Source organism: Muntiacus reevesi, chromosome 3, assembly GCF_963930625.1.
Source record: "Muntiacus reevesi chromosome 3, mMunRee1.1, whole genome shotgun sequence".
NCBI classification, from domain to species: Eukaryota; Metazoa; Chordata; class Mammalia; order Artiodactyla; family Cervidae; genus Muntiacus; species Muntiacus reevesi.
The window spans coordinates 123,921,400-123,944,938 of record NC_089251.1 but is presented as its reverse complement, the minus strand read 5'-3'; the positions used below and the strand labels follow the sequence as shown (position 1 = coordinate 123,944,938).

The 23,539-nt window shown below is 39.3% G+C and overlaps 1 protein-coding gene across 7 annotated transcripts in view; it reads right to left on the bottom strand.

The window, feature by feature from the left end:
• Positions 1 to 23,539, bottom strand: part of DOCK10 (dedicator of cytokinesis 10) — a 295,733-nt gene that overhangs the window by 171,045 nt on the left and 101,149 nt on the right. The window contains exon 1 of one of the 7 annotated variants that reach the window (XM_065930454.1): positions 14,308 to 14,495. The exons of 5 other annotated variants lie outside the window; for them this stretch is intronic. In XM_065930454.1, coding sequence (XP_065786526.1) covers positions 14,308 to 14,412 — 105 coding nt within the window. In that variant the 5' untranslated portion in view covers positions 14,413 to 14,495. Of the gene's footprint in view, positions 1 to 14,307; positions 14,496 to 23,539 lie in introns of those variants that run through there. One more of the 7 variants, XM_065930457.1, reaches the window with a different exon arrangement.

Genomic DNA, 23,539 nt, shown 5'->3' with positions numbered 1-23,539 from the left:
AGGTCTTCTACAATCTTGTTCTCATTCCTTTTAGTTTTATCTCCCATTAGTCAAAAACTAGAGCATTAATAAACAACACCATGTCAAGGATACCTTTCAAAGAAGATGATCTTTTTATCTATTATACTAGGGTTCAAACTCTATTCAAAATTAATCCCACCTAAATTAGTACTATAGGAAAACCAAAATTCAAAATCATGGATTATTAAAAAGACCATAGGAAAACTAAATCCTACACTCTTCTTAATATACACAATAAATGGCATTGCCTGTAAGCATCTGTTGGAAGGTATATTTTTACTTATTCATTCCAGGCTCTGACATGCCAGATAATCAATGAATGACATTATTAAACCTTTCCTGTTTAAAACATTACACTGAGGTTGTCCTGACTTGGGGCTGCAAAGCCTAGCAGCTCTGCTTCATATAATTTATCAAGTTTTGGACTCTGCGGGATAAGTAAAATCCTATCTTTCCAGTGAATGTGTTAAATGGTGTGTAATATTCAAGATGTTCAATGTTTCATTATTTGGAATATATGGGGTTTACACATAAAAATAACCCTGATACCTTCCATAGTACCTAGAGCCTGGGATTTGGTGATGCTTGCCAAGGATGCTTTCTGCATCTGTGATGGTGAGAATCCAGGTTACGCAACCAGTAGTTCTCTCTGGAGCAAGAGAGCTGTTGGTTCTGCGTTTTGGTCAAAGAGACAGATGTATACAAGGGTGATGGGATCAGTTAATTTCTCACTACTGCTCCTTACAGAGACGTTGAGTGAAACTGGGGACTGAGCAGCATAGATTTACAGCTTTACAACGGTTGGGTTGTCCCTCCTGAATTTAATGTGCTTCTTGCTTTTGGAAATGCACCAACTGGGAGAAGGTATGTGCCAAGATTACTCTGAATTGGATTGGATTTTTATAGCGCTTTTTACTCTTACTCTTTTCCTCTCAGATGAGTAATGAATTTCATTAGCTGTTCTAAAAATCACTCGAGGCATGGGAAAAGGCACCCACCAGTGCCCATTATTATGTGGCAGAGCTGGTGCTGTATCGCCGTGGGAATAGGGCTATTCTCCTGATATGGTATGAAGACATTTGTTTGATCTACTCCCCCCAAACCCACAGCTCTCTTCCAATTCGCCTTCACAGCAGAAGAATGGGCTCCTGTCACGAAAACAAATGCTTTCTTCCCTGCTCCTTATTCCACAACTTCTCATGGAACAACAGCCCAAGTTTAAGCCTTGCAGTTGGTAAACCTACCATCTTGGTAACAACCAAGGCTGCCAGGAGCTGTTTACTGGTCCAAGTAAGCACTGTCCATGCTTTAGCTAAAAATTCTAATTTCAGGAACACAGTGTTCCATCACAAAGATCTGAATTATTTTCATAATTATAATTCAAAATCAAATGAGTATAGAAGTACTTAGACACTGAGAATCTAAGCATTTGAAGTACGTAATGCATAAAAAATCCAGTGACTTAATGTTCGACCTAGACCTTTCTCTGGAATCTAAGAAAGAACCTAGACCACCCAGCCTTGTTTTAGGGAGCTATGAATATATGTTTTCCATGCTGAGATGCAACAGAGAGTGTAACATGCATTCCAGAACCAGAATTCCAGTGCTCCTAGTCCTGGCATTGAAACTTATGGGCTATGGAATTTGGGACGCGTTTTTTTAGTTAGATTAACTAAAATTAGATTAACTGTCAGTCCTGAAGGAAGTCAACCCTGAATACTCATCAGAGGGACTAATGCTGAAGCTGAAGCTCCAATACTTTGGCCACCTGATGTCAAGAGCCAACTCATTAGAAAAGACCCTGATGCTGGAAAGATGGAAGGCAGGAGAAAAAGGGGGTAGCAAAGGATGATGGCATCACTGACTCAATGGATATAAGTTTGAGCAAACTCTGGGAGTCAGTGAAGGACAGAGAAGACTGGTGTGCAGTCCGTGGGGTCCCAAAGAGTTGGACACGACTGAGTGATTGAACAACATCGTCAGACTGTACCTCTAGTTTCCCAACCTGTAAAACGGACATTTTAGTAGGAGCTGCATTGTAAGATTAAATGAGGTAATATTTGCTATGCTCTTAGAACAACACTATACCCATAGTACTTATTACATAAGTGTTGAGTAGATAAAGGCCATGAGTTTTAAATTTTCACTCGTCATAGATTTAAAGCACTTTTGTAAATTTAATGGATACAGAGAGCAAATAGTAGGTATTCAATAAATATATGTTGAATAAATAAGTTTTTATGATTTCATCTAGGACATTAATTTTAAAGAAATAGTCACACATATAATCTAAGATGAAACAAGAATATCTTTGCAATATTCCCTTTGTAACAAGACAGAGAAAATACATTTGCCTTAATCAAAGAGGGCTAAGAAAGGCAGGCAGGCTGGTGGAGGCTTTATCTAAAAAGACATTGAAAATAGGATAGGAGTTGGAAAAAAAAAATCAGTGAGTAACTGTGTGGTACATGCCATGATTTCCTCTTGTAACTTTTCAAATATTCAGTAAAGGTAGTTAAGCTACAACATTTTGCACGTGATTGGCTTTCGTGGGAGAATGTGAGGAGGCTGGAGTCCATGTTCAATATGGCATTGCTGCAAAAAGAAAGGCAATGAAAGGAGGTCACATTTATCCTGACAATGGTTCTAGATTCTCACATACCGTGACAGAATCTGAGTTCAGAACACCTAGATCTTTGACAGGTAATAAAATCTGAAGGACAAGGACAGCTAAAAATGTGAAACAATAAATTATTAAAGGTAAGGAATGACTAGAAAATTACGGCACATCCATTCTAAGAAAAAATATATATGCTTGTTAAAACAAGCACAATTTCTCATGCATTGTTTCTAAGTAAAAGTGGGATTAAATACTGCACAGTGAATAACTGCACAAGATTTTAAAAATTTAGAGGAAAAAAATCTAGAAATATATCTCCATGTGTTATCAATTTTATTTAGATGGGATTTAGGATTTTGCTATCTTGAGTTTTTGCATTTTCCAAATTCTCTTTAATGACCATTTGTTTCATCGTGGTAAAAATGAACTTGGTCTTTCAACACTCTCATGCTTCTGTGAAAACACTGGGGAGTTGCTTGGTTTTAAGAGTGTTTATCCTTTGAAAATTCACCAAAGAGGGAAACTAGAAAAGTGCATGAAGTTGAACCACTAACAACTTCAAGTAATTAAAAAAAGAGAAATAAAACACTGGTGATAGGAGACCAGGGAAAATAATTACAGATTATGTATGTGCTTCTAGAAGCTAATGTCAGCAAGAAAGGGAAAAACAATTAGCAATTTATTATCGAAAGTATTTTGAGCTCTGTAGGGAACCGTAAACACCTGTTAAGTTTCTTAAACAGTTCTGTGCATTGGACCCCCTTGTAAATGATCAGAAGTCAGAATCTCTAGTTGGAAGCCCAGGATCTTTTACCTCCCAGCTAAGTAACTTGAACAGTCATTTAAATTGAGACTTAGTGAGACTGACTCAAATCAAAGAGCAACTTCCTGCTTTCGGCAGTGTTGTTAAAAAGATCAAAGAGACAAGTATGTGAGGGTGTTAAGGGAACCACCAATGCCAGGCAAATACAGATTTCTCTTTACTAAAAAATGATTGAAAATAACCACACACATTTACCCCAAAATATATCCTAATATCAAGTCAAACCAACCAAACCAACGATACTAAATTTTTCATGTGCTAGAAACTGTCCTACATGCTTTTAATGTTTATTATCTAAATTTCCTTTAGAAACAAACAAACCTTGATATTTAGTGATTCTATTGGAAGCAAAGAAGTAATAACATAAGGGAAAGCACTGAAATTAAAAATAGGGCTGTGTCTCCTCTGTGTATAGTATCTTCTGAATCAAGTCAGGCTGTCCTACGCTGAGTAAAAAGAAAGGCAATCTACCTAATTATGTATATCAGCAAATGAAAGTCACTTTGAAATTCTGCCTTTTATTTTCCTTGAGAAATCAGCCTAGAAAAAATTTTCTTGTATTTATATTTTCAGATCAAAAGGAAAGGATTAAATTTAGGACTAGTTTAGCATTAAACTCACTAGCTTTGCCAAGATAAATATCTAGACAACAATCAAAGTTAGAATTTCTTTCTGGAGCTCTAACCTACACGCATGTCAAGATAAATATCTAGACAACAATCAAAGTTAGAATTTCTTTCTGGAGTTCTAACCTACACATATGCAAGTCAAGTTTGCTAGCAACAGAAATTAACAGGATGGCTAAGGGTTTGAAATGGGTCTGACGGGATGAGAAATGGAGAACTGTCTCCATAGCAAACACCTTGAGTTTAGGGCCACATATTTGTGCTGTTTAGTGTAATTAGGGAGCCAAACCTTGGTTACTCACCATTAGGGTTACTCTAGTTTGTTGATCTAAACTAGTTGCTTGGTTTTGCTTTTCAAAAAAATCTTATCTTTTCAAGAAACATTATTATGCAAAGAAAATTTCCCCCTACGTTTGAGATACTTCATATTTTTTCTGTGACATGCAGTACCTCCTGTGATGTTAGTTTAGACTTCCTCTATTTTCCTTGATCACCCCTGTTACTTTCAGATATCCGGATCTTTATTCTAATTTGAGTATTTATAATTCTATATCTGAATGTCTTCGTCAGCTGACAAAACTATTCATCCTGGCTAGTGACCCAGAAAAACAAATAAAAACAGGATTTACTTCAGGACCAATACAGAAGCCTATTGTAGGGCATGCGATGCAAATGAACATTGTCTTCACATTCTGACACATAGACAAATAGCTAAGGGTGAGGATCCACAGGGTCTTTATAGACAGACCTCAAAAAAATAAAAAAACAAAAAAAACTAACCAATCTCCATGTCGCCAAAACAAACTAGAAAGAACACAGCTGTTAATTAATTTCAGTGTTATCAAGATAACGGATTACATTTCTTAAAGGAAATAAAAGATCTAAATGACACATGGATTTGTTAGATCTTAAGTTCATCAGGACCCTCTGACCTTTATGTAACTGGAATGGAACCAACTTCCACACTATTTGTGTTTAAAACAAACAAGAAAATTGCAGAGAGCGTGTGCAGCTGGATCCACGGCCACAGCTGTCAGCCTGTGGTCGTGTGACAGATTTAATTCAGCCTTTCATCAAAGGGAGTTCCACCAGACAACCTCTCAAATGTCTGAGTTTCAGAAAGCAAGACTAGCTCTTCTTATGGAAAAGGAAATGATTAAGTAAGGAATAAGCCATCGTATGCTGACCCTTTAACCTTTTCTCTGTCTTCAAGCACATAGTTTCGTGAGAATGGAAAAACACCAGCTAACTCAAAGTTAAGAACTGTACAGCTGGGCAAACTCAGATTAAGCTGAATTTGGAAACGGTTCCCTTGGTAACAAAAATGGACAGAGACCTCGGAAGAAATCAGCCAGTAGTAACTCTTCAAATGTCCTGGTCCATGTCAGTGAAATAAATCAGGTTAAACTTGTTGTTGGCAAATAGGATGATTATAATCATATTATTCAACACAATATTCTGTGTTAGAAAAATTTTTCGTGTCAGTTTTTATAGTTAGAAAAATCAGGATATTCTATTCTGTGCTTAGTTGCTCAGTTGTGTCTGACTCTTTGTGACTCCGTGGACTGCAGCCTGCCAGGCTCCTCTGTCCATGGGGATTCTCCAGGCGAGAATACTGGAGTGGGTTGCCGCATATGCCCTCCTCCAGGGGATCTTCCCAACCCAGGCACTGAATCCAGGACTCCTGCATTTCAGGTGGATTCTTTATTGTCTGAGCCACCAGGAAGCCCTACAGTTAGAAAATCAGGATGTTCTATTTTATTAACTCATAAATTCATTAGGAAAATCAAGGAACTGAAGAGATTTATAGGATCTATGATGGAAGGTATACTTTCAAATTGAATTTAAGTCTACTCAGTCTTATTTTTTTAAGGTAATTTGACCACATATGCTTCTTAGCATGTCAAAATTCATTCATTTTTGTTTAGCAAATGAAAAAAAGAAAAGTGACTGCATCTTCACCTAACACTGGTACTTGCAAAGAAGTAGAAAATATCCAAGAAGGTCTAAATCAAATTAAATTACACATCTCACTTAGTTTTCTAGAAACACTTGAAAGATAATAAATATCATTAAAAATACATCATAGCCCAATTACAAGTATTCCCGACACCAGGGAAATTAATGTCTTTGAGCCAACTGCCCGGATTTTTAGATTAATTTACATGAAGTCTGTGATGAAAGCTGCCATCAGCTGAAACTCTGACACTATTTTAGTACTGTAACAGTCACACAAATAAATTAACAGATCAAATGTGAGAGGTATGTGGGTATGTGTGTGTGTACATAAACACATACACATGAATGTAAATACTTAATAACACGAATTATATACTTTTAATACATTTTTCCCATAATGATAGTCAGCTCATTCTTTTATTTCCTTTCTTAAGCTTTGGCTACTTGAAACTGAACATGCAGAGTGAACATTTGCTGTTTTTTTGACCTAAGTCAGAAGGTAAACAATCTGCCTGCCAGATGGGAAACCCTGGGTTGAGAAGATCCCCTGGAGAAGGAAATGGCAACCCACTCCAGTATTCTTGCCTGGAGAATTCCAAGGACAGAGGAGCCTGGTGGGCTACAGTTCATAGGGTAGGAAAGAGTCAGACAGGACTAAACGACTAACACACACACACACATATCTATCCTGCTTTCTTTTAGTATCAGCATGTAAATTTCCTTCTGAGGACTTACTTCTTTCTCCTTCTGTGTAAAGAGCAGTGTTGGTGGGTCTGATAATTAAAAGGGTCCTGCTTTTCTGTGGTCAAGGACATGTGACCCCAGCCCATTAAAATCTTCCCTCCAGAACTCTGAATTGTGAAGGAGAGATGCCAAAATCTCACAGGGCAGCCCATTAGTTCCAAACACCAAGACCGTTCCTGTTTCCCACTGCCCTGAGCTGCTAAGTCCATTCCTGTTCTTGGCTAGCCTGTCCCTTCATTCTTCCTTCTGTTCCCTTCTCTGGATATATTTGTTTACCAGGGAAGATTTCTCCTACTTGCAATTAAAGAAATCTAAAATGAAATAATACAAGAAGTAGCACCTACAGTAAGGGACTACTATTTCCTCAACTTACCTTTGTTTGGGATTGAATCATCTTAAAGGAGAACCTCTCCTATAGTCAATGACTTCTTGAAGTACAGAATGTAGGTTTAATAAACTCATGTCATCTTACTCTACAAAAAATACATCAGACATCACACATGCTGAGAATGAAAGACAAATACCTTCTTGGCTTTCCAAGGTGATAAATTCAGTAAAATTTTCATCTCTAATTTTCTACTAAGCATAATCCATTTTAATCATCCCTCTCCTAATCACCAGAGCAACCAGGGCCAAAAAATGTTTATATTCACATTTGCTTTCAGTGCTGACACTGTCACAAACTATATTTTTTTCTCTATAGGAGGTGCCAGATTGCACTGGAAGTTGTGTTACAGACAACCGACCAGGTGCCTTTGAGCTGTTGCTGGCCTCGTATCACCTTCCTTCTTTCTGCTATTTTCATCTTAAAACATTTGCTGTATTAAAACCAATTCATATATTTTTACTTGTAGAAATAACATCTGCACACCGAACAATTTAATACTAGTAGTAACTTGAAACACTACCATTTAAAAATCATTTACCCCATGTATGCTAATTGGTAGCTCAGCTGGTAAAGAATCTGCCTGGAATGCAGGAAACACTGGTTCGATTTCTGGGTTGGGAGTTCCCCTGGAGAAGGAATACGCTTCCCACTCCTATTCTTGGGCTTCCCTGGTAGCTCAGAAGAATCTTCCTAAAATGCAAGAGACCTGGGTTCGATCCCTGGGTTGGGAAGATTCCCTGGAGGAGGGCATGGCAACCCACTCCAGTATTCTTGCCTGGAGAATCCCCATGGACAGAGGAGCCTGGCTGGCTACAGTCCATGTGGTCACAGAGTTGGACGTGACAAAGCACAGCACACATGCTCATGATGGCTTTTATTTTTCCTACTATTATTGTCATGATCAAGAGGAAAGGCCTATCATAAGTATTTAAGACTTTCTCTCATTCAATATTCCTATCAAGCCTAGAAGAGATGGTGGGGAGGGGGGTGATTTTCAGGAAAACTAACCAGCTGATAAGAGAGCTGGACCTTTCAGTTTCACTTCCTTGACCACTGGGAGATCAAGAAGGATTTGAGGTTGAATCAATATCTAATAGTCAATGACTTAATCAATCATGTCTATGTCATGAAGCTTTTATGAAAATCCCAAAGGACGGGGTTTGGAGAACTTCTGGGTTGGTGAGCACATGGAGATCTGGGGGAGATTGGTCCTCTTTTCCTATACCCTGCTCTAAGTATCTCTTCCATCTGGCTGTTCCTGAGTTATATCCTTTTATACTAAACCCATGATCTAGTGAGCAAAATGATTCTCTGAGTTCTGTGACCTGCTTTAGCAAATTAGTCAATTCCAAGAAGGGATCATGGGAACCTGTGATTTACAGCCAGTGGATCACAAGGACAGGTAACAACCTGGATTCGCGACTGGTGTCTGAGTTCAAGGAGTGGGTTGTTGGAACCTCTAAAGTAAAGTAGGTTGGTCAGAAGCACAGGCAATTAATCTAGACTTACGGCTGGCATCTGATGTGGGATGTGGGGGCTGCCTTGGAGGTCTGAGCTCTTAACATGTGAGATCTGATGCAATCTCTAGGTAGATAGTGTTAGAGCTGGGTTACATTTAGGACACCCAGCTGGTGATGAGGCAAGGAGATAGATGAATCCCAGGCTGAGCAGCTGGAGTTCCTCCCCTGTGGACACAGACTCCAAAATAGGAGGGAGGAGAAGCTGAATCCTCCCAGATAAGAGATCAAAGACCACACATTCCTCATTCTTGAAGTCAAGGAGATCTTCCCAACCACACATGCACAGAAAGTCTCCTCGGACATCAAAAGGAGGGGGTGTCACCCCATAGTAGGTGATGTCAATCTTCCCATAGGCCTCTTTGCTGGAACCTATCTTGGCTAAGAGATATGAGTGCACACCTGGGAGAACCCAGAGATACATCAAACACAGACTCAGGACCAAGCAAAGCAAGATGATTGGCCAGAGAAAACCAGGAAGAAATGTCCATAGAATGATTAAACTACCATGAGGGCATGATTCTCCCTCTGACCCTACTCGTGTGGTCTCCACAAGTACTGTACTCTTTTCTTCTCTTAATAAACACTTTACTTATTTCACTACTTTCTGTCTCTATGTGGAAATTCAGGGCCAGGGCCTTGCCATTGTCTATCTGTCCTTGCAGTTTAGTGGCTAGGATTTCGAGCTCACACTGCCTCAGGCTGACTTCAGTCTCTGGCTGGGAACTGAAATCCTGCTTCAAGCCGCAGAAGGTCAAGGCCACTCGAGATCAGTGTTGCACAAAATTTCTTGGTGTGGGGGAAAACCCGCAACACATTCGGTGACTAGGTGTCAGAAATGCAGTGTTCTGTGTGAACAGTAAGAGACACAGAAGAGAGAGAAAGGCGGTAAGCTGAGTTTTTTCCACTGAGAATGCTAGGTAATATTTGTGTCAGAAATCACAGCGGAAACTGCCACCAACTGAGGGAACCTCTGTTTTAAGAAAGTTTTGTACTGCTGTCATTAGGGAAATTGAAGAGTTTTGGGGGATCATGGTATTACTTCCTGTCCACTGTACCCATCCCCCGCCCCCCACCCCAACAAACGGTCCACTTCCTGATCAGCTAGTTGTAAAGAGCATCGTTATGAAGTCAAGCTTTGCCCTGTTTGGCAGTTCTCTACTTGATCTCTCTCTGGATTTCACTCATCTCCCTCTCCTGGCACTCAGCCTTGAGGAAAGTAAGGGCATTTTTGGTTCAGTTGCAGGTACTAATCCTAAGTCGATTTTAAAAGCATCCTCTCTGCATCTCTGCGGCATCTGAGCTAGCTGTTCCCCATCACTGCCGCCACAGGCAGAGTCCTCAGATCCAGTTTCAACTTACACTTCTCCATTTCCATGGTCTGGATTGAATTCAGATCCCCCGTTTAGTCCTGTTTCATGGCTTCCTTCTGCCTTGCCCATTTACAGCATTCATCCCTGCTTTATACTGTATTTCAACCCTGATTCAGTCTCATTTCATCATTTCCTGGAACCATCCTCTTGGTTTCTGGGTCTCCATCCCATGCTTCCTTTCAGTTAACTGGTTCATTATAAAATAGGCCCAAGAGGTAACAGTGAATGTTTGTATAAAAAAGTATCAGTAAGTAAGGCAACATAGATGATCAGGGAGAAGCTGTCCACATTAATGTGGAAGAGTAAAGATAAAAAGCAGACTTGAAAGACAACAGGACAAAATGTAATAACATGACATATGTGGGAGATACATTAAAGTCATTCAGATTACATCCTTTGTAGCTTTCTACAATTTTCAATTTTCTATTAAAGTGCTAACAGGCTACATGACTGCTAAGTGACTAAAGAGGAGGAGAAATTGTCATTTGTAGCCCAAATTTTCCAAACACTTGGAAATCCTACAGATTAATTAACCACAAGCCAGTAACAAAGTAAAAATAATAACTCACATTTACTTAAATGAATTTCACGTTTTTCTGGTAGTACAGATGATTGATATCATAACTCAATTTAATAGTACACTTAATCTTTCCAAATTAGGACATGAAACTTAGGAAGTTACCTTGTTATTAACTTTCATTCTATGCACCAGAGATCATACTGAGTGATTGGATAAAAAAAGAAAAATAAAAATAGAAAGGCAGTTAAAGAGAAAAACTTCAACTACAGAACACCAAACAGACTTCAGAAATTAAGGGAAGTAGTTCTACTTGATGATCTAACAAGTAAGTTTCATTTTCCTCAAACTTCTCTTATAATGCTATTACACTGTCTCGTATTGTATATTGTCTGTGATAAGTGGTTTAAACATGGAAAGCAATTTCTTAGACAAGATACTTGAAAACTGAATTGATAAGGGAAGCTTCCAAAACAATTAAAAATTTCAACAGAGTTAAATAAACAGCTTTAAACAGCATTTGAAGAAAAAGAAACAAACAAAACTGTTAGCCTAGATCATGAGAATATAAAGTTTGAGTTGTATACCATTGAGGAAGTCATAGACGTCCAGTTAAGTATTTTAGACTACTGTGATTCCTGGGCTGGACAGATCCGCTGGAGAAGGGAGAGGCTACCCACTCCAGTATTCTGGCCTAGAGAATTCCGTGGACTTAGTCCATGGGGTCACAAAGAGTAGGACACAACTGAGCGATTTTCAAAAAAAGAAACCAAATGATTTGTGGAATTCAAAATACACATGATCATTATAAAACTGCAATCTATGATAATTATTTCCAGTGATCATTATTTCTCTTTTCATAACAATATATGAGTATATCTAAAAATTCAAAAGAAATCATTTTATTCTCTGACCTAATTATAAGCCTTATGTTCATTTGTTGGGCACTCTGACATTTGAATTGCTTCTTCCTTACCACCTATCAAGTCATTTCAGAAGCTGGTCTAGAAATGTTGGTTTAACTTTTAAAAAGCTCAGATGAGTGTGCTGTGGAAAGTCCAATCTGATTTTGGGTGGGTTTCAGCTAAGCTGGGCTATGGTGAGAGTGGGGTGGGAAATGGTATTTCAAAGGAAACCTCCATTGACACACAGAATGATGTCACAGCCCCCCTCAACGCCAGCAATTCAGAATTTTGTCTACTGAGTGACTCTGTCACTGAAAAAGGGTCCTGGAAGGAAGGAGTCACCAACAGCTCAGTGGCTTCAATGTTTCAATTTCTGAAAAAAACAATCTCACTCTGCAATTATATCCCCCCCTTCCCTGGCCCTTGATATTTTACTTGGTTTTATTAGTAATCCACAATACTTGCAGCTCATAATTTTTCACAGTGTTCAAACCATGTTCAGAATACATAAGATCCAAATGAATTCCAATAAAAAATCTTAAGACAGGGCAGGTATCATTAGGAACATTTTATGAAAGTGGCAACTAGGGCTCAGAATGATTTAAGTAAACTGCCCAAGGTCACCTGAAGGGTGGGTGACAGTCAGAATGACCCCCTAGCCCTCTAATTACATGCTTCACTTTCTTGGAGTCTCTCTCTCTCTCTTTTTTTCCCCCAAATGAAAGCCAAGTCCCAGGATAATACTACAATCCCCTACTCAATAGAAGAGACAAGCTGTGAAAGAAGATATGCCTATCTTAGGAGGACCAAAAGCAGGCAACAGCATCAGGGAGTCCCCAGCGCCTTCCACAGAAGAAAGCTAATCACTATATGAATGATCTTAATTAAATGTGAATGCACAGCTACTGAATGCTGTGGGAAAACACACCATCCTTACTGGCTGCTTTCCCCATACTTTTCAGTAGCAATACCTTCCAATTCAATTAAGATAACTCATGGAGTGATTAGTTTCATTATATGGGAGACATCTGGGACTGTCCTAACGTCAAATCCTGTTCTCTTGTGGTCTCTGTAAGATAGACACATTCTTCTCCTATGTGTTATCTCTTTCAGTGGACACAAAAAGAAGTAAGTCTTGTGGTGACATAACCTTAGGACTTTTAAATTTCACTGAGAGATAGGCAGCTAGGAAACCACATTTTTTGGATTGGTCTGAAGGTTAACATAATCTCAAGGCAAACAAGTTTCCAAATACTTATCCTCTTTAACAGGCTAATGGTAAACAACTGATGAGGCTTTTATGGGGCCAGTGGAGACGTCACAACTGAGCATCCTTTGGGGTCAGTGGGGACCAAGAGGTTAGAGTCTGAACTCAGCATAGTCTCCTTAGGAAACACTAAATGGAAAGACCTGGGCACATCCCATGGGAACAGGTCAAAGGGGTCATTTGCCCATGTTTGCCAATGGGAGACCTGTACTACTAAGATCCTGAGATAGAATCAGCAAGGCATCAACCCTATGAGCCAAACCTCCAAGTAAACTCTACTCCCATTAAATTATCACCAGACAATTCTAAGTATAAAGAGAACCACTGCTACGTGAGATGGAGTATTCCGTACTTGATTTTGGTCTATCAAAGCCTGAGTGACTATTCATTAATTTGATTTTTCATATTCTTTCAATGGCTATTCATAAACAACCATTATATGATCAAATATATATAGTTTTTTAAGTTGTTCTGTTTCTAGATAAAAAATGTTTATATGAACAAAAACATTATTTATCTGTAGAGCAGTGGTTCTTAATCTGGACATCACTCTCCCTGCTCGAGAGGACATTTGGCAATGCAAGGAGACATTTTTGCTTGTCACAGCAGGGGAGAGCTTGCCACCAGCATCTCCTGGGTAAAGGTCCAGGCTGTCACTAGACGTGGTCACAACGCATAGGACAGCTCCAAACAACTAAGAAATCTCCAACCCAAAATGGTAGTAGTGCTGAGCTCAAGAACCCTTGCCTTGAAGAAAAACAAGCAAAAAAAACCACATGGTAAAATAAACACTCCTATAAAAAGAGTACCCAATCATTCATCATATAAAGTGGGCCTTCCACATTACATATGAATCACTGAAGCTCTAACCGTCTGCCCTGATACTGACAGATAGAAATCTAGAATTCTGTAATAAGGACTCATTTTCAGAGCTCTCATTTTGTTTACCAACCCTAAGGCAGAAACATTTTTAACAGTAAACAAAACCAAACCTTTTTAACCTTTAGAACTTACCGATTTTTACTCTCTCCCTCAGCTCACTTAATTAAATAGTTATTTACATTTCCTTTCCTATTTTGGGTTGCTCTTTCTAAGAACTTTAAAACAAATCATGAGTGGTACACGATAAAAATAGAGCAGTAATACTTTTTTAAAAACACCATTGTAGCACATCATCAATTGGGTTCTTAATTGAGGCAATTATAGACGTTTCTTTAAAAAAGGAGAATATTCTAGCAATATTAACTCTCTAAATCCTCTATCAACATGTTTTAAAATAATGATGGTAGTAGTTCCAATATTCTAAATAAGTTAGTAGTATTTTAAGTACTTCAAACCTCTTCCAATATGTTTTAAAATAATGATGGAAGCAATTAAAAAATAATGATGTAAGTAAAAAAGGATATTTATGAGCTGGGCTGAATATTCTGTTCCATCTAAGACTTTGCCCATCACCCTAGGTTAGATTAGCATGCCAGAACTACTTTTTTTCTTTTTAAAGTATTGAAGAGAAGATGAAAAGCAAACATCAACATTCAGATACCTACAGAGGTAAATCTGTGGATTTCTTCTTGATTTTTTCTCCTCATTGTTCGTCTCTTCTTCCAAAATTCACTGGGATCCCGTTTAAAAACCTTTCCTCGGAAGCTCATTGTATTGCTGTTATTTGAGTAGCAAGATATTTAAAAATATCAATTCCCTTAAGTCTCTCCCTCCTGAAGCTTCACCAGGCCGAACAAATTTTTCTTCTCTGGTAAAAAGGGAAATGCTCATTCTACATTAACATAACTCAACAGAAAGGAAAAGAAAACCCAGTTACCGCTTCCTGTGAGTGAGTAACTACCAGCTGTTCAGATGCACTTTTGTGCATGTGTCCCCCCTAATCACCTGCTTTAAAGCAAGACAAAAAAGCACAAAATGACTCTGGATGTTTAAGAGAATTGCTCACAGATAAATAAACCATAGGATCTTAAACTCGCCCTCGGAACCAAGTTGAGCCTGAATCAAAGAGCTAATTTACTCTACACTGCTATATCTGTTAGTGCTACAGCCATCCAAACTTCACCATTGTGGCTAGATTCCAAAGGTGAACTGCAATAATCTTTTTTGGGGGTTTCTCTGGTGGCTCAGATGGTGAAGAATCTGCCTGCCTGGTGGCTCAGATGGTGAAGATCCCTTGGAGAACTGTTTGATCCCTGGGTGGGGAAGATTCCTTGGAGAAGGAAACAGCAACCTGCTAGATCTCAAAAGTGAACTGCAATAATATACCTGTTTAAGTCAGTTGCTCATTACATCAGTGGTCTTTCCACTTAGGCACAAGGGAAAATGTTAGAATTCCATTTATATTAGTCATCTAAATAAAGAAACTATGCTTTACTAATATTTATATAATGCATTGACATGGACACCTTCATTCTCTATGTCATATGGTTACAGTCAACCAGTTAATTCCCTAATCTTTAGATCTTTACTCCCCTTCTCTGACGCAATTTAAAATTGCACTTCCCCCCTAAAACCCACTCTAGTGCTCCTTCCTATTTTATTTTTTTCCAAGGCACTCACTGTCATGTGACACTGCTGTACAGTTTACTTATTTATTTTACTTATGATCTTTCATCCTCCACTAAATTCTATGCCACAGGAGTATGGGAATTTTGTTTGCTTTCTTCACTGTGTAGTGATCAGAACTGTGTCTGCTTCCAGAAGATCCTCAGAATATAACTGTTTAATAAAAGAACTGAGGGACTTGTATATCTTATGCTTAACAATGAACTTGCCCCCTATGTATATTGTGTTTTGAAATATTAGCTATTGGCAAGGATTGTACAGTTTATAAATAAACATAGAATATGGGAATGCATTCAACTTTTTTTTTTTTAAAAGGTAACTTTATTGAGAGTGAGAGAACTTGTGATGAAGTGTGTGAGATAAGTAGTTGGAGGCCATGGGACTAGTGAATAATTGATTAGATTAAACATTAGAAAGATGAGTTCAAAAAATAAGTGTTGTGTGAGACAGTCATTCAAATTCTTAAAGAGTTTGTTTTTTCATCTACAGGACAGACCTCCTTAATGGGGGTGTTCATCAGTTTGGTAGGTGCTAACGGAACCATTGCTTGTCTAGGAAGCAATCTGGGGTTTAAAAGATGGTTGAAGGAATATTTCCATTGAGGACTGATCTTCATGACCACTGAGACACAAGTTTGAACCAACTCTCCCAGGAGACAAATTCTGAGCAGGCGGCATTATGGAGTAACTGCCCACTCTTAGGTCAGGGAGTCAGTTTCACAGACACTTGGTGGGGGCATCTTTGCACAGAAAGCAGTATGGTGAGCACTGCGGACACACACAAGAAGTCCAACCAGAAGGACAATTTCTGTGCAAAATGCTCTCAATGTTCTGTGAGTTTTGAACTGTAAAGAAAAATAACAAGGCTGCTATTGGTGTTCATGTCTTAGCTGGAGCAGAACCGAGGGTACAGGTGGAAATGGGACAATGACAAGAGGAGAGGACCAGTGAGTTAGCACAATGAGTTGTGGGTTTTGTGGGAACTTTTGCTCCAGAGCCTTCTCTTCTCTTTCTAGAGCTCGACACACTTAATAGGGCAGGCCCAGGCTGGCTGCCACCCAGAAGTCAGCGGTCCCACGTATCCATGTGGCTTTTCCTCAACTTCCTTCAGGTCTTTACTCAAATGTCGCTTCCTGAGAAAGCCTTCTCTGCCATTCTTCTAAAACCATGGCTTTCTCCCCTAAACACTGGACGCTCCTCCCGTGCCATATTTTGGTGGTGGGGGTGGTGGTGGTGGTGGGGAAAGTCAGGTCATTAAGACGATGGATAAGACACTCATCTCGCCCTGAGAAGCCACTTCTGCAAACACAGTTCTGATTCTGTAATGAAGGCGGTGACCCTCAAGGTAGCTCCCATGTAACCAGCTCGTTCCAAAGACAAGACGTTCCTGGTGCTCCAGGGGTTAACAATCCTCCTTCCAACGCAAGGGGCATGGGTTCCATCCCTGGTCGGGGAACTAAGATCCCACATGCCTTGACACAACTAGTCCGCACACCACAACTACTGAGCCAGCATGCTGCAACTAATACCAGACACAGCCAAAAATAAACAAATGTTTAAAAATACATACACAATTGGGAAAGAAAAAAATCTAAAAACAAGCAGACAAACAAACAACAAAAAGACACGGCACTAAATAGATGCCACTTGCTTGTTTGATAAGCCTCATAGGACTTCCTTGGTGGCTCAGATGGTAAACAATCTGCCTGCAATGCAGGAGACCCAGGTTCAGTCCCTGGGTTGGGAAGATCCCCTGGAGAATGGAATGGCAACCCACTCCAGTGTTCTTGCCTGCAGAATTCCATGGACAGAGGATCTGGGTGGGCTATAGTCCATGGGGTTGCAAAGAGCTGGATACAACTAAGCAACTAACACTTTCATTAATAATTATTATTTAATCTGTAAGAAGTCTTCTTCTTCTTACAGACTCTAGCTACTCATTACCTCTACTCTGTCATGCAGAGATTTGGAGAGAGAGATATAAAGAGATACTGCTCGTTCCCTGCCAAAGTATGGAGACTGAGGAAGGATCTTTCAAAAACTATGAGAAAAACAGTAAGATGCTATAAAAATAACAACTGAGGAGGTAAGCTGTACTGTTATTCTGCAATTGGTTAAGAAGGCATCCAAGGATTCTAGAGAGCAGAAGCCCTTTTGACGCATGGTCATGGGCTAGATAGAAATTCCACTGTAGGTCTTTCATTCTAAAGAGAGCTGACCTTCCGAGTAACTCTGGCATCTGTTACATGAGCAGGTACATTATAGCATATTCAGAATTTTCAAATTTAACTTTTTCCCTACATGATATTATGAGACTCTGCCTTTGAGTCACCTGATGTCCTGAGGTAAGATTATGTTTCTATTTCAATAGCTGCAAGTAGTATTTCACAACCCTTTTGGATCATGAACCTATTTGAGAATCTAACAGGAACTGGACTCACTCACTGAGGAAATGTAAGGACTCAGGGACTGTGTGTGTGTGGCCAGGGGTCACAAATCTCTGAAGTCCATCTGGGGGACCCTCTTATTTGTTCATGTTACCCTAAATCCCCAACTCCTAATTTTAGAAGATGGGAATGCTGTCTTATAACAAAGCATTTGGTAATCTTGAGCAACTCATAAGTGACTTCCTCTCTTTCTAGTAGTTGCATCTCGTCTCTCCTCTATTCCTCTTTAGGCGCCACAGTTCTTTATCCTGGAGTCCCTCCCACTCCCCAACTTCTGCAATATGAGAATGACTCATTTCTCTCCTTGCTAAGCTGTTGATTGCAGCTCCCTTGAACACAGGCAAAAAAAAAGGCATAGCTGGGCATCATGGGGGGAGGCCAGACAGACACAACCTGCGGTGACTGCGAAGGAGGGGAAATCCAACAGCATGGAGTTCAGTGTTCCATGCGCTGGCCCTGTCGGGGACCTCTGCTGGGTTGCGCTATCCTTGATTTCAGACCAAGTCTGCTGTTTCAGCATTCCATGATACCATTCAAAAAATTTCCTATTCTGCTTAAGTTCAGACATGTGTTAGCAATCAAAGAACCTAACTCGGTCACTGGGAAAAAATGGGTAATAAAGAGAAATCAATCAGCTGGCTCCACCACAAGGAATCACTGTCAAGTTTCACTAGTAAAGAAATTTGGTACCAATTAATGATCAGAATTAATTAATTACTATGCTCAAGGTATTGCTGGGCTTCATGAGAAATATGTAACATCCTTCTTAGCCTCGAGAAGCTTGTAGATAGAGGAGTTCACTAGAGTTTTTAAAGGAGACTGGGAAAGTTTTATAGTAAGGACAGAACATAAGGGAGACTTTGAATATGTGGGAGTCAAATAGATAGGGAAAGAGTAAAGAACACTCTAGGAAAGGGGAATGAAGCACAGAGAAGTCATAAGATACAGTGGTTAAAACCAGGAATCTGCAATCAGCTTAGATTCAAATCCTGAGTCCACCACCACCTCCTAACTGTATATCCTTCAGCTGATATCATCCTCTCTGGGCCTCAGTCTTCTCATCTGTAAAATAGGAATAGTACAGTAGATAACCCATAGTGTTTTTGTGAGGACAAATGAGATGACACCCTTGAAAGTTTCAACACAATACCTGGCACATATTTACCATAATTATTAGTTATGTTAGTGTTAATTATGTTAGTTATGTTAGTGTTAATTATGTTATGTTAGTTATGTTAGTGTTAATTAGTTATCACAAAAGCTAAAAGGCAGGACAATAACTAATATTTAAGAATAAAGAGGAGGCCCAGCCTGTCTACAGTCAAAGGCTGAGTGGGAGAGGAAAGGTAGAAACAATTTAAAACAGAAGTTGGAAGAAGAAAAAAAAAAGAAGTCGGGGCCAATTCAGGGAAGGCTTTGAAAGCCAAGATAATGAAAGTTTCCATTGTATCATGAAAGTTACAGAAAACCACTGAAAGATTTTTGAATGATAATTAAAGTAGTGCCTTTGGAAGATTCATTTTATAATTATATGTAGGCTAGATTTTGGGGAATATGATTCAGAGGTAGTCTGCATTGATTCAGATATTAACATGGAGTGCCGGTGGGCAGAAAAGTTGGCATCAGAAACTTAACCGTAGACTTCACAGACGAAAAAGTGAAAGTGAAAGTCACTCAGTTGTGTCCGACTCAATTAAACGGAAAATGAATGAGAGCTGAAATTCATCAAGCAAGGACTGGGTGTTGGGTGCTGGTCTAAATACAGTGTCTTATTTAAACCACGCAACAACCTCGTGAGGTATTACTATGACTTTTATCACCCCCTCGGTTTTACAGAGGAAGATACTTGGGTCCTGAGAAGCTTAGCAATTGGTCCAAGGTTCCAAGCAAATAACACAGATGAGATATAAACCTAGTTAGTCCAGTCCAGAACTCATGCTCTTAGCCAGAAGAGAGGTCCAAAGGGGCTAATAGGCCTCTGAGTTTGGCCACCAAAGTGATGGATAATATGACTGAGGGACGAAGGCTAGCAAGAAGAGAAGACTTCTTTTCCTATAAGTGCTGATTTAGAAATGTCAAGAAGATCGAAAAACAGGCATTTTAAGCACCATGGTTATATTAATATACATGCCTGGAACTCAGGGAAGAGTCAGGACTGGAGATATTAAGCTGAAAGTCACTGAAAGAGCTACAATTGAGAGTTTAAAAGTAAACTGAATTTTTGGAGAAGAGAGTAGCATAAAATTGAGAACACAATCGAGATTCTTTTATATATGATAAATAGAAAGCAACTTAGGAAACTGAGAAGGCATAGAGCTACAGAGGGAAAACTAGCAGTGTCGTGTGGCATCCAGACGTCCTGTAGAAGGAAGCTGAAAGAGGCTGACACAAGGCATCTGGGCAGAGATGGGTGTAGGACCTGATCCAGCATGAGAGATAAGCAAGATGAAAACTAAGGACCTTGCAGTCTTAGATCCAGACTGATCTATATTTCAATTTTCTTCCGCCACTTACTAGATGAACTCTAACTACGTGACCTCTGTCTTCCTATTTCTAACATATATAACGAAGCAATTAATATACAGCTTACAAGATTGTCACAAAATAATATTATTTACTTAATATTGTGGAAAAATACACATATGTGTATATATAATTGCTAAGATTCCTATATATGTGTATATGTAAACTATTATTTATTGACTGTGATTGATATTTACTAGGTCTACCTAGGTTTTGGAAAAGAACCTGATGCTGGGAAAGATTGAGGGCAGGAGGAGGATGAGGTGGTTGGATGGCATCACCGACTCAATGGACATGAGTTTGAGCAAACTCAGGGAGATGGTGAAAGACAGGGAAGTCTGGCATGCTGCAGTCAATGGGGTCACAGAGTCAGACATGACTTAGTGACTGAACAACAACCTAGGTATGTATTTATGTATAGACACCCCTATACATGTACATGCATGTAAAGAACAAAATACACAGATGCATAAATTCTTATATGTGTATTCAAAGTCTGGCCCCATGGTGTCCAGATAGAGAAATCAAGTTTGCAGTTTCAATAGATAATATATTTGGAATATAATTAAGATGGTAAATATTAACCATGTTTTGGAAGAAATGGAAATTTGACTACTAAGATACCAAAATTTGAGAAAAAGTTCTAGTAGTCTATATTAGTTTTCCATTGCTGCTGTAACAGATCACCACACATTTATTGACTTAAGTCAACACTCACTTATGACCTCATAGTTTTTGTGGGTATGACAGATATCTGGGTATAATACAGCTCAGCTGATTCTCTACATAGAGCCCCACAAGGCTGAAATCCAAGTGTCACCAGGGTGATGTCCCTTTCTGGAGGCTCCAGAGGAAAACCTGGTTCTAGGCTCATTCAGTTTGTTGGCAGAATTCAATTCCTTGCAGGTATAGGACTGAGGTTTTAGTTTCCTGCTGTCTGTCAGCCAGGAGTAATTATCAGCTTCCAGCAGCTGCCTGCATTCTCTGGCTCACTGTCCCTTGCTAAGCCTGCAATAATGAGTTGAATCCTTCTCACACTTTCAATCTGATTTTTTCTTTTCTCTCCTAAACATCTCTCCTCGGCATCTTTCTACTCTAGTTGGCCTTAGCTCTTTAAGGCCCCATATGATTAAATTGGTTGGACTCAGACAATTCAGAATAATTTCTCTCTTTTAAGGTCAGCTGATAAGTGACACAAAGTCCCTTCACACCAGTACTAAGATGAGTGTTTCACTGAACCACCAGAGAGTCTTGTAGGGAGTGCGGAGAGGTATCTTTAGGAAACTGTCTCTTATATGGTCTTATTCTGGATCACAATTTGATTTTGTGCCTATCTTTTGAAGACAAGGTTAACATCAAGAATGCACTGAGAAGAAGGTGTAGGTGAGGACAATACTTGACCTTTGAGTTCCGTTTCTGCTGAACAGTGAAGTGGGATGCAGTCTGCAGTGGAGCCAAGAAATGAATGAGAGGAAATAGACATTTTTGACTTATAGGTCACATCCTGGAAAAGTTGGCAGTGAAATAAAGGTGAGAGAGAGAATGGTGGCTGTGGGGAGGGAGGGCAGAACCAAAGAGACAAATTTGGAAAATGAACATTGGTGGAGAGTAATCAAAGTGATAAACACAGAAAACAAAGGCAACAAACTAAAGCAACAAGCTCGGAGGTCACCTCTAAAATGCTTATGTTTTTAGTACATTTGAACAGGCTGTACAAATAGCAAATGACATTCTCACCGAATCAAAGAAATCAGAAGACAAGAGATTCTTGTTTCTTTGACAACGCATCTGAATCTACTCAATAAAAATTACTCAGAAAGTACCGTTAGGCATGCAGAGTAACTGAAACCTTGGTGGTTAAGACTTAGACAACCACACACTACATCATACTTGAATCCACAGAGCTTAATTTGAGCAGCTGGTAAAGTACTTCCTGTTCATTTCCACTTGCTTTCTTTACTAGCAAGCATCTTTAGGTTTATTCCAATTTATTTTACCTGTAGAGCTTTTCAGCATTTATTGTCATTACTACTTCCTTGTTAGAGAATGTTTAGATGACTCATTTTATTTCATTTTCCTCTTCCATTTCCAATAGACTTTCCCTTTGCCTGAGAGTTTGGGTGCTTTTCAGCCTTTCTCTCATAGGACACAACAAGGCCGGTCCACAGTGCCTCTCTAGGTTCTGCTCACTACTGTCTACGTTATTTAAAGGAAATAAAGCACAAGTAGCTACTTCCTCCTTCTCTATGGTCTCTCCAGAGCCTGGCCCCAGGCAGAAGTGCTTTTTAAGCTTTTAGCACTGAGGCTCACTACTTCCCACTATAAAAGTCAAGACTGAATGGCTCAGAGTTAGCGATGAGAGAGGCTTAGATATCTTGAAGGAGTTTCAATGGACGCAATAAAACCTCTTATTTCTAACTGTAGAGCTTTCAGTGGGCAATGTCTGTAGAGTAAGAGCCAACTCATTGGAAAAGACCCTGATACCGGGAAAGACAGAAGGCAGGAGGAGAAGGGGATGGCAGAGGATGAGATGGTTGAATGGCATCACTGACTCCATGGACATGAGTTTGAGCAAACTCTGGGAGATGGTGAAGGACAGGGAAGCCTGGTCTGCTGCAGTCCATGGGGGTTGCAAAGAGTCAGACACGACTGAGAAACTAAACAACAATAATACCCTCTAATCCAAATGGCATTAGTTTTATTAATAACATAAGATATTTAGAAACTTCACAGAAAATAGAGCCCTGCAAGATGAACTGCACCAAGGGAGAATGCAAAAACATTGCAGTTTTGTGTGTGTGCGTGTATGGTGGTGTAAGCTGAGTATGTGACGTGCGTGTGTGTGTTTGTTGAGTGTCTGTGTGCAAAGCATAAATGTTCTTTGTTGTATTAAAATAAATTATTCATGGCCCTTCTAACACGTATTAAGTTGTAACCATATTTGTTTATATTACCGAACTTAAGTAGGCCTCAGGAGTTAAGAATTTTCACTTAATTAAGATTTGATGGTGACAAGGCAGGTAAGAAACTCATTTCATACAGTTTGGTGAGCCCATTTCTTAGAATCTAATAGCAACTAGAGAAGGGGTTTTAATTTTTTCTTTTCCATTGTGGACTTTATCATTGGTCACAGCCTTCCACCAGGAAAAATATTATGGCCTGTAGATATTCACATATCTTACCAGTAAGCATCTTAATGACATGCTTAGGAAATGAGGAACATTGATTTTAATTTTACCCTC